Here is a 12,308-nt window from a genome sequence, read left to right on the forward strand (position 1 = left end):
TGTCCCCCTCACATGAGGGGCCCCCTAAAAGAAAGAAATAGACAGAGAGAGAGAGAGAGAGAGAGAGAGAGAGAGAGAGAGAGAGAGAGAGAGAGAGAGAGAGAGAGAGAGAGAGAGAGAGAGAGAGAGAGAGAGAGAGAGAGAGAGATAGATAGATAGATAGATAGATAGATAGATAGATAGATAGATAGATAGATAGATAGATAGATAGATAGATAGATAGCGTCGTGCACAGAAAACATTGTGCACTGTCGCTTTAAGAGCAGTATTTGCATGATTCAAAAGATAAGGCTCCGCCCACTTCGTGTTAGGTCAGTTTCGTTTCTTCGATCGCGAGACATTCTGCTGTAAATAAACCTTTAATGATGGGAGCATCTAATGAGAAACCTCTGAAATGCCCTCTGTGCCATGAGGAGTGTGTGGATCAGGTGACGCTGGGATGCAGCCACAGCTTCTGTCAGTCATGTATCAGAGAGTTATGGAGCGGATCAAACACCGGACCTTATTATTGTCCCGAGTGTCGGTACGAGTACCAGCATCTGCCGGACTACACGGACGGAGCCTCGACGTCCACAGCCACACCAAACACACGTACGTTCATTAACAGAGAACTAAATAAATAAACGTTTACTTTGATGACCTTGGTGACTTCTAGCCTATGGTATGTGTGTATTGTAACGTAGGCCACAACTACCCGTGTGTATTGATCTGTTGTAGTTGATTAGTTGTCGCCTGTCAGGTTTCAAGTTTGCTTATTTATGATATATTTGGCATTTTCAGTAATTATTTCCACCTCAACATCGTCATCTGTAAGGCCATATCAAATTATGTATTTAATTTAAAAGCATTCTGTTATAGAAATTACATTATATAGTTTAGCATAAAATAGCTGACTATTTTTAATAGTTGAATAATATTTATTTTACAATTTGAGCATAATTATACAATTACAAATTGATTTAAAATGATGCACAGTAAAATATATGTAAAACTTTTGTTTTTGGTCCAATTCTCACTATTAACTAGTTGCTTATTAGCATGCATATCACTAGGATATTGTCTGTTTATTAGTACTTATAAAGCACATATTAATGCCTTATTCTGCATGACCATATTCTACATCCCTTAACCCTATCCAATACCTAAACACTACAACTACCTTAGTTAACTATTAATAATTAATAGGAGTTTATTGAGGGTAAAGTCATAGTTAATACATCTTTGTCCTAAACCAAAATATTTAGTTTATTAGTGACATTTTGCACACTTTAAATAATTCATATTATCTCTTTGGTAAACAAGTAAAAAAAAGAAGAAGAAAAAAAAGACCACAGCTTTATTTGGGGAAAATGTGTTGGTTGTGATGGAAATAACACCACAACTAGGAGGTATAATTAAAACAAATATTGGAAGAAAAAAAAAATCTAATTAATGATAAATATTTTTTTAGTTTTATTTTATGTATTTAATTAAATATATGAATATTTAAAAAAAAAAAATATTTTTTATAATAGATTTTCATAGATTAATAAGACCAAACATATGGGTCTAGGATAATAAAATGCGCAAGACCCATTGAAAAAAAAAAAATTAAGCTTGATCAAAAGCTTTAAAGACAGTTTTAATATGACTTCCATATACAAAAATTGTATACAATCAACCTCTAAACAAAAATAAAACTGCAGATGCTGAAGAAAAACACTTGTAGTACATACATTAATGTAATGTAATTTCATCTAGCCTGGGCCTTCGCAAAGAAGCTGCATGGCCGGCACTCAAAGAAATGGCACGGGAAGAGGAAGTTCAGTTCGACACTCCATGGTGGTGGATGGAGACTGGGTACAGCACCTTTTAGTGACATTGTCAGTGGCCCTAATGTAATCAGCATCAATGACTCTGATGAAGAATCATCAATACCACGGAAAAGAAGGGCCAATGAAGATGAACGTCCATCTGAAAGCCAGCCTTCACCAGTGGTTTGGGGGGCGATGTCTGCGCGTGACACATCAACACAACACACACCTCCAGGACCAGAGGAGACCACATTTCCTCATGTAGAATCGTCTCCTGAGAGGAACACAAGTTCCTCTCAGCAAGACCAGCATACTGTGGCTTCCTACGGTGACACGGGCTCACCCAGGACAAGCAGCAGACCTCAGGGAGAGAGCACCACCTCTTCCAAAGCCAGTGACGTACCAGCAGTCAACGCCACCACTCATTCGCTTGGAAAACGGGAAAAAGACAATGTGTCTAACAGTGAAGAAGCCCTCAGGATCTCCTCTACATCATCAGAGAGACTTTCCAGGGGCCGCTCCGTGCCCTGCCATTACTGTCCCAGTTCAGAACAGAAGGTGGCGGTAAAGACCTGCCTGGTTTGCGGGGCCTCCATGTGCTCCGAGCACCTGCGGGCTCATCTGGAAAAGCCGGTGTTCCAGAACCACCCGCTTGTGAACGCCGTGGAGGATGTGTCTCTCTGGAGGTGCCAAGAGCACCAGGAGATGAACCGGATCTACTGTCGCTCATGTGCTGTGTGTGTTTGTACTGTGTGTTCCCTGGTCGGCTCGCACAAGGGGCACGAGTGCATCAGCATCCGCGAGGCAGAGCAGGAGCTCAGAGTGAGGCATTCTTTGGCACTTTTACTTCTTTTTTAAAGATTGAAAGATTTAATATGTTTTAAAATTCAGCTTAAAGGGTTAGTTCACCCAAAATGAAAAAATCTCTCATAATTGACTTACCCTAATGTCGTTCGACACCCGTAAGACCTCCGCTCATCTTCGAGACAGAAATGAAGATAATTTTGTTGAAATCCGATGGCTCAGAAAGGCGTTCATTGACACCAATGTCATTTCCTCTCTCAAGACGCATAATTCATTCTCAAGACCCTACAATCATTTTATGAAGCGACGAGAATAGTTTTTGTGTGCAAAAAAAAACAACTAAATTACGACTTATGTAGTGATGCGCCAATTTCAAAACAATGTTTTAAACGGTTATGAATCAGCGTATTGATTCATGATTTGGATCGCCAATGTTACGTGATTTCAGCAGTTTGAAACGCGATCCGAATAATGAATCAATACGCTGATTCATAACCGTGTGATTCAAACCGTGATTCAAATTGTTTTGAATTCGGCCCAGAATTTTCATTTTTGGGTGAACTAACCCTTTAATAGTGTATGTTATTATTAGTCATCTTTAAAAGTGATTTAATGCTTAATTTTCAGCATCATTACTCCAGTCTTCAGTGTCACATGATCCTTCAGAAATCATTATGATATGCTTATTTGCTACTCAAGAAACATTTCTTAGTATATTATCAATGTAAAAAAAAGAGTTGTGCTGCTTAAATTTTTTTGTTTGAAACAGTGATACATTTTTTCATTTTTTTTTTTTTGTGATAAATTGAAGGTTCAAAAGAACAGCATTTATTTGAAATAACATGATAAATATCTTTGCTTTCACTTTTGATCAATTTAAAGTGGTCCTGCTGACTGGTTTATCTACGTTCATTTCTCAGGGCTCACTGAAGAATGAGATGCAAAAAATAAAAAAAACGGAAAAGTCCATTCAGGAAAAACTCTCTGAGCTCAGTGAAAAAAAACGTGGTGTCCAGGTAAGTGTATATGTGTAATTTTATGGATTGGGATTGTTTTTTTGTTGTTGCTTTGTTATTCAGTTTTTTATTTTATATTTGATGTAACTAAAAATAACAAAATTGCTTTTGTTAAAGGCTTAATTCACCCCAATGAACTATAATAATTCTATAATAATTGAATTAATTTTGTTCCAAACACGTAAGACCTTTGTTTATCTTCTGAAGATATTTTTGAGGAAATCTGAGAGGTGTCTGAACATTATAGGCAGCAACATCATTGTAACTTTCAAGGCTCAGAAAGGTAGTAAAGACATCATTAAAATTAGGGGTGTCCATGGTTAACCGATTAACCGTTAAAAAGTATGTAACCGAGTGAAACATTTTGCTCGGTTAAGTGGCACAATGACGTGCTTTGAATTTAGTTGTAATATATTTTTGCACCACTAGAGACCGCCAGAGCGCTCCCAGACATTTGTAATATCCACAAGAAGAAGTCATGACCAGCTTTCTAACATAAGCGGGGAAAGAAAAGCACAGCGTGGGAGCACTTTAAAATTGAGAGTGACGGGGCAAAATGCAAGTATTGCAATGCAGTGCTTACCGCATTTTTCAGGCTATAAGTCGCTCCGGAGTATGAGTCGCATCAGTCAAAAAATGCGTCATGAAGAGGAAAAGAACGTCGCACTGGACTAAAAGTCGCATTAGGGCAGAAGCAGAGCAGGAGCCACGCACGCTGTGCATAACGGAGCAGAAGAAAGAAAGTTTGAAGTGAGAAACTTGTGAGGGACTAGCGAAAAGCAGAGGTTACTTTAACTGTAATGAAGAAAACAAAAAAAGCTAATCGCGGACTGAAAGCAAGATGGCCAGAGCTGAAGGGACGAGTCCACAGATGCTTGAACTCTCTGCCGGGAGAGGCTCAGCCGCGCGAGTCAAACGCTGTGAATCATTCTCGGCTGCATATTTTACTACATGCTCTAATCATGCAGGCGCCCTCGCGGCCACTCGCATTGCTCGTGAACTGGAGCGCATCTCATCCTAATTTAACGAAACTCAGCGTACGCCTCACAGACATGAAATAGATCTTAAGAAACTTGAAATGTCTTTAAACAATTTAAAACGAAAAGAAATAGGCTACTCCCTGATTATGTAATCCATGATGTGCATTTCTCTATATAGGCGCGTTCACTACGGAGATGGCGGTCGTCAAATTAATAAACTAAAAATAATAACCCTGACGCACACTATGGTTAACCGAGTATTAACCGCTAAGGGCCTCGGTTAACGGTTAATGAAAAACTTGAAAACGTGCAGCCCTAGTTAAAATAGTCTGTGACTCCAGCGTTTCAAACCTAATTTTATGAAGTGACCCCCCCCCCCCCCCCCCCCCCCCCCTTCTCATCTGTGTTTATTCTCCTAAGCTGTTGATGTAAACAGTGCAGAGCTGCCGAGTTCTACAGCAGAACGACGGCGTGGTGCTCATGTGACCAGCGACAGCCAATGATAAGCCGGTGTTCTAACGTAGAACTTGGAAGAGCTGCACTGTATTTACTAAGTCAACAGCATAGGAGAATTAAATAGTCACATTGACTATTTAAAGTAAAGGTCTTAATACCTTTCTGGGCCTTGAAAGCCTTGCTGCCTATGGTGGACTAAAAATGAAATAGAAATATTTATATAGAAATTTCAATTGAATGATAAATTGCTAAATAGAAATTAACAAATAGAAATAAGCACATAACAAAATTGCTAAAACTTAAACTAAAATGAAAACTGAAAATATAGAAACAAAGCTAAAAGTGCGGTAATAGTATATCTAATAATTGTAAAATAACACTGGTCTTGCACATGACCTTGTATGTCTCTTATATTGACATATTACTGTTAAAAAGCAAAGTTTATTTATAGATCAACTTTTAAAGGGTTAGTTTTTCCAAAAATGACAATTAGCCCATGATTTACTCACCCTCAAGTCTTCCTAGGCGTATATGACGTTCTTCTTTCAGACGAATACAATCAGAGTTATATTCAAATATGTCTTGCCTCTTCAAAGCATTATAATGGCAGCCCAAAGTTTGAAGCCCAAAAAAGTATTTGTCTGAAAGATGTTTGTCATATACACCTACAATGGCTTGAGGGTGAGCTAATCATGGGCTGATTTTCATTTTTGTGTGAATAGTCATTTTATATCAACAGAAGATGGGAATGAACAAAGCAATAAATCAGCATTCAATAGCATAAAATAAAATGGTAACTCTTTGTGCAGTAACTCTCTCGTTTCCCTCATTGTTCCTGTTTCTCGTAGACGGGACTGGAGGACGTGCGGGCGGCTGTTTTGCAGCAGTATCAGGTCATGCGGGAGGCTCTAGAGCAGGAGGAGGGGCAGGCGTTACGCTGTGTGGCCCAGGAAGAGCACAGAGTGCTGGGATGCATTGAACAGCAGCTGGACACATTACAGAGCTCCTTGATATCTAGCCAGACCATATTAAACACCTTGAAGGGAATGACCAATGCTGAAGGGGTGTCACAGTACCAGGACCAGGCCTTCATCATGGTACGACAAGCAGCAGTGATCATTAGCTATGTTTCCATCTATTTTTATGCATATTTTGTGATAACACATAAAAAAACACTGGATTGAAACAAGATCCGCATAAATTCTAAAAATCAGCATAAAAAACATGTGCTCAATTGAGGCGGGTACATTTTTGATCTGATAAAAAAGTGTGCATAAACTATGACGGAAACACATTTACTGAATAAATCCCTCAATGCACAACAAGATACTCAGCAGTGGATGTGATTGGATAATCTCAGATGTTGGTTTAGTTATTCTGAAATGCCTGAGCTAAAGTCTGTCATCAGAATGATTCGCTTTAATTCTCTCCAGAAGCGTCTCACATGATTGCGTTCACAAGCACCAGCATCCGAACGCAAGAAAACATGTTTACTGTGTTTCGTCTGCGCGCTCTGAAACGTTTATGGTACGAAAAAATAGCCACAGTTGCTTCCCCGATTGCAGGAACTTCCATTTTTATTACAGATATTTTGTAGCACATTTCCCTGGAAGTGATGATTTAGTTCTCTAGAACAAATTGGATGGAAACGCTGCTTTATTTGCAGATGTTTTATGCAATATTCTAATTTTGTACATAAATTAAATTTGCAACTTTGGATGGAAACATAGCTATTGAGGGATTTGTAGATCAATTCAACATATCAGTCAAATAAAAATGCCATTTTTTAATTATTTTCATTTAGTAAAGTTTTATATATAATATTACTCTTACTGTTTATTTCAGGAATACAGCAAAATAGCAGGACAGTAAGTGAAATGGTTCAATTATTTCATCATTTGGATAAATATACTCATTATAGAGATAGTTCACACAAAAATGAAAATGTTCATCATGTACTCACCCCCAAGTTTTTGCAAACCTGTATGAATATCTTTGCTTTGTTAAACACAAAAGAAGATATGTGGTGTTTATAACCAAACAGTGGGGCATCATTGACTTGAATAGTATGGGAAAAAAATACTATGGAAGTCAGTGGTGTCCCACAAATGTTTGGTTATAAACATTCATCAAAATGTCTTCTTTTGTGTTCAACAGAACAAAGAGATTCGTTCAGGTTTGCAACAACTTGAGGGTGAGTAAATTATGACAATTGTCATTTTTGGGTGAACTATCCCTTTAAATGTGTTTGATTTGTTTTATTAACCATCCTGTCTTCCTCCAGACTGACTGCGCTGTCTGACCCTGTGCAAAACCTCCAGCCTCCTCAGGAGATAAACCAAGAACGGCTGGACTGTCTTCATGACTGGACCGAGAAGAGACTGGAGACTGTGCTCATATCACTGCCCCACCGAGACCCTTTCAGACTGCTGTGTGAGTCATTTACACTCCTAATTACTGGACATATACATATAAAAGCTATAGTGCTGCAGACTCAGAATATGGCCATCAAAGTTCTTTATCTCCCTGAAAAAGTGTGATGGTTTTAATTTTGCCCTATTCGGATGGTAATTATTTCTCATGTGGGTGTCTGTAAACTCATGCATTTGGATGGTGAGTTGTGCTGCTTAAAGGGACAGTTCACAAAAAAAATGTAAAAAGTTATGAATTTCTCACCCTCATGTCCTTCAAGACCTGTAAAACTTTCGTTCATCTTCGGAACACAAATTAAGATCTTTCATAAAGAGATCGTATAACTAATCCATATGAATTGAGCAGTTTAGTCCAAATTTTCTGAAGACTCTATCGCTTTTTTGATGAACAGATACAATTTAGGCTTTTATTTACATATTCACACGATCAGTGAACATACACAGAAGCTCAACCGAACCTGCTGACACATGAGAACAAACCTCACTGGTTCTTGTGGAAGCTCAAACGTGCTGTGCAACATGAGAATGAACCTCACTGGTTCTTTAAACTATACCTTACATTTATTTTTTTGAAAACATTTTTTTAGGATTTTTTGATGAATAGAAGGTTCAAATGAACAGCATTTATTTTAAATAGAAATGTTTTGTAACATTATAAACGTCTATACTGTCACTTGATTAAATTCCATAAATGCTAATAAACGTATACTTTTGTTTTAAAAAATCATGCTGACTCCAAACTCTTGAACTTAGGTAGGCATCACTTACACATTTTAAAATGAATAAGTAAATGTGAAATCAAGTAATATCAATAAATAAGCCAATTGTACTAAATGTATTATGTGATATTTTATACTGTAATGATAAACTAAGTATATTAGATTTTTTATATCAAAATATGAAAGATAGATTTGTAGTAGTCGGCGAATTATGAAGGAAAATGTACAAAAAATTATAATAATTACAATTATCACCCTACTTGCATATTACATAATTGCACTATTTTTGTATATTAGTACATAAAGCACTTATTAATTCTGTAGCGGCAAAACAAGCTTCAAATTTCCTTGTTTCTTGGCCACTGTGAGAGGTGATGATGCAATATTTCGGACGCGTGCAAAGTAGTATGAATTGAACCAAAGAGGCGTGTTGATGTTTCTTAACGATAACTGAGGTTTATTAAATCAAAATAAAGATGCATTGTAGCATAAAACAAACAAACAACTGCAAGGCCGCTTTCAGGCTTTCTCCATGTGCACGCGTCCGAAATATTGCATCATCACCTCTCACAGTGGCCAAGAAACAAGAGACAAAACTGGAAATTTGAAGCTTGTTTTGCCGCTACAAAATGTCAAAAGACTGTGTGCTCTTGCACCAGCGCCCCCCTCCTGTCAGGGGTGGCCTATCCTCTTAAACATTTACTTCACCTATAGAGGGCACACACTCAAAGAAATAAACAATTAATAATACAACAACAAAATTATATTTAAATAAACAAATTGATAAAAAATTAAATATAGTAACTATGGCTCCTTCAAATTCCTTATTCTACATGACCATATTCTACATCCCAAATCTAATCCTTTCCAATACCCCCAAAACTCTCCAACTAGCTCACTATTAATGAGCCGTTATTAGGAGTTTATTGAGGCAAAAGTCTCGTGTTTTTTGCCTGCAGATGGGATAAGCCCAGCTCTGGATCCTGATACTGCCCATCCAAAGCTGTCGCTGTCGGATGAAAACCGTACGGTGCAGTACAGCGAGAACCAGCAGGACTACGCCGAGCAGGAGACGCGCTTCAACATTTTCCCCCAGGTGCTGGGCTCTCATGCCATAGATGGGGGCTGCTGCTACTGGGAGGTGGAGGTCTCTCTGGATGAGGGCCGCTGGAAGGTGGGCGTCTGTGATGGACAGATAGGCAGAAAGGGGCAAAAGGACGTCTGCCGTATTGGCTTCTACCCCAATTCTTGGTGTTTAATTTATGAAAAGGGAAAGGTTGAAGCTTTGCACGATAAGGTGGCTTCACCTGTGTGTGCCGCTGAACTTTGGAAGATCGGAGTGCTGCTGGATTTTAAAGAGGGTCGCTTGTCTTTTTATAGCGTGTCCAGGGAAGGGGCTCTGTCTTTGCTGTACAGTTTTGAGCATAAGTTCACTGAGCCCTTGTATCCGGCGTTGGCGGTTTCTAAAACTCAGCTCACCGTCTGTGATATATTTACCAAGACCACTGCAGACTAGACTGTTTGCTTTGATGATACTTTTTTATTATATTAGCACTTTGAGATTCTTCTGAATGAAAAGTGCGTTATAAATAAAATGTATGATTATTATTACTAAGCAACACAAATCACTTTTAAATTCCACTAAACATCATTCCAACATCTTTACTGCTGAGTGCAAAAGGTCTTGAAAATTGCCTATTTTTTTCTGAATAATTGATGATGGTCCTGTGCTTTTTAATGGGGAATATTTACATATCTGAACCTTTTTAAACGATTTCCATTCCAAATATATGCGTTATAATACATTTATATATCATCTGAAATGGTATTTTTTTTAAAACAATCTCGCAGAGCCTTTCAACTTTTTTTCAACCATTTCTCAGTCTTTTTATGTTTTTTACGATTCATTTGATAATTTTAGATAAATAATTTTGTATTTTTATATGAAGTAAAATATAAATGTGCACTTTTTTTCATGTAAACTTGAAAAAACTGTCGGCCAGGAGAAATATTGGTCAGTAATCTGTTAAAGCTAAGCATTTCAACCAAGACTAGATTAAGTTATTCCAAGTGATCGTCAGAAGTGACTTTCTGAAGCCTTGTGTTCTTATTTCAGTCTAGAATGAATGTAAAGTGTTTCAAAATGGAGCATTTTTCTATCCAGTATCGAGGTTGCCTGTATATGTATATTAGTATAGTATCGCCTGCCATTTTCTGGTGATTTTAAATCTAGAAATAAACACTAGAATATCTATATCATTCCATGATGCAATGTACTGTTAGACTCTTTCAGTCTGTGTTGGATATTCCATTTAAACACTAGGTGGCAGTATTGTTCAATATCTGATTTGAAATTTCTTTAAAATGAACAGATTATTTTTTAATGTTATCTGCTCCACAGATGTTTAACAGCACGCATATATTTTTCTGTGCTGTACTGTGTTCATGAATTACCTGTGAGATATTTCTTGATAAATCCTGTGTTGTCACAAAAGCTTTTCTCATTTTGTATGTTTTGTAATTTTATTTTCATTCGAGTCCTTTAGGAGTGATCTGTTCTAAAAACTGCTCTCACAAATCAATTTATTTCAGGTCAGGTCAGTACAAATTGCCCTCTTAATAACTATGTGGTGATAAGACCATCTTGGAAAGTCAATGCATGGCTGTATTGACGAATTCAAACTGACTTCTGTCATGCTGATAAATTATTAATTTGTTCAAGTTGTACATTTCATAATGAACCTTTCGTTCACTTTTACAGAATTCATTTAATTTACTTGTGAAGTACTTAGTAATCCAATATTATATAATTGAATATTTTTAAAAAGCAAAATTTTATTTAAAAAATCTCACGAAAACAAGTTTATTATTTATTTATCTATTTATCTTGCTTAAAGTTTAAAATTTATTTTAGAATAAATAAGACTGCATTGTGATCCTTTTTTATATAACCATACTTTTTTGGGCATATACCTTGTTGTTTTATTGTTATTCCATTCTCATTCAATTCCATTACTGTACAAAAGTAAAAAAAAAAAAAAAAAACAATTATATATATAATCATTTAAATTATAATAAACACTACCATGCTTATACACCACTTAAATATATATAAGAAAGATTTTGGTCTTAATTGTAATAATGATATCGTGACAGTTTCTGCAGATTTGTAGGCTGCACATCCATGATGCAAATCTCCTGTTCCACCACATCCCAGAGGTGCTCTAATGCGGGGGTTCCCAGCCCCATTCCTGGAGTGTTTTCCTAAAGTGTGCAAAGAAAATATCCAGTACAGCATTACACAAACAGCAGCCAGAACCGTTGATAGAGTGCAGGATGGATCTGTGCTTTCATGGCAAAGATCCATTCTGCCAAGTTCTGAATGTTACAGCAGAAACCAAGACCCATCAGACCAAACAATGTTTTCCCAATATTCTACTGTCCAGTTTTGGTGAGCCTGTGCGAAATGTAGCCTCAGTTTCCGGTTCTTATCTGACAGGAGTGTCAGCGGTGTGTCTTCTGCTGCTGTAGCTCACCTGCTTCAGTTGGATGTGTTGTGCATTCAGAAATGCTCTTCTGCAGACCTCTGTTATTTGAGTTACTGTTGCCTTTCTATCAGCTGAACCGGTCTGTTGTTCTCCTCTGACCTCTGGCATCAACAAGGTATTTTCACCCACAGAACTGACGCTCAATGAACATTTTCTCTTTTTCTGACCATTCTCTGTTATGTAGACCCCAGATGTTTGCGTGAAAATCCCAGGAGATCAGTTTCTGAAAAAGCCCGTCAGGCACCACCAAAAGTTCAAAGTCACTTAAATCACTTTTTTTTTTTTTTTCACATTTCACATAACCATTTCACAGTTATGAATAATGAGAAATAATAAAATGTGTGCGTGTTTGGACCTGGGGCGTCTGAGGAGCATATCGTCTGAGGGAGTCGAGTCTGATTGACAGGCGATCTGACCAATCACAACGCCGATATTGTACAGTTGCTATCCGCAATTTGTCCGACAAACAAACCACGACGCGCAGTAATATAAACTCGTTTTTAATATCCAGACAGGCTTGGCGATGTACAGTTGTATCTGTTCCCGAAACCTGCTGGAGA

The 12,308-nt window shown here is 37.5% G+C and overlaps 1 protein-coding gene across 1 annotated transcript; it reads left to right on the forward strand.

The window, feature by feature from the left end:
- Positions 1-302: 302 nt before the first annotated feature.
- si:dkey-29p10.4 (tripartite motif-containing protein 14) lies at positions 303-10,710 on the forward strand. Its single transcript, XM_067418999.1, has 7 exons — positions 303-591; positions 1,741-2,615; positions 3,518-3,613; positions 5,898-6,146; positions 6,895-6,917; positions 7,334-7,482; positions 9,160-10,710. The coding sequence occupies exons 1-7, from the start codon at positions 363-365 to the stop codon at positions 9,714-9,716; spliced, it is 2,178 nt and encodes a 725-aa protein (XP_067275100.1). The 5' UTR covers positions 303-362; the 3' UTR covers positions 9,717-10,710.
- The last annotated feature ends 1,598 nt before the right edge of the window (positions 10,711-12,308 follow it).

This window comes from Pseudorasbora parva, chromosome 16 (assembly GCF_024679245.1).
Source record: "Pseudorasbora parva isolate DD20220531a chromosome 16, ASM2467924v1, whole genome shotgun sequence".
NCBI classification, from domain to species: domain Eukaryota; kingdom Metazoa; phylum Chordata; class Actinopteri; order Cypriniformes; family Gobionidae; genus Pseudorasbora; species Pseudorasbora parva.

What these genes read in the sequence shown, in the direction of transcription:
- si:dkey-29p10.4 (XM_067418999.1), top strand. Translation starts at nt 363, where the DNA reads ATGATGGGAGCATCTAATGAGAAACCTCTGAAATGCCCTCTGTGCCAT. An exon ending in AAAAAAAACGTGGTGTCCAG is followed by an intron (nt 3,614 to 5,897) that starts GTAAGTGTATAT and finishes TGTTTCTCGTAG; the next exon opens with ACGGGACTGGAGGACGTGCG. An exon ending in AGGACCAGGCCTTCATCATG is followed by an intron (nt 6,147 to 6,894) that starts GTACGACAAGCA and finishes TGTTTATTTCAG; the next exon opens with GAATACAGCAAAATAGCAGG.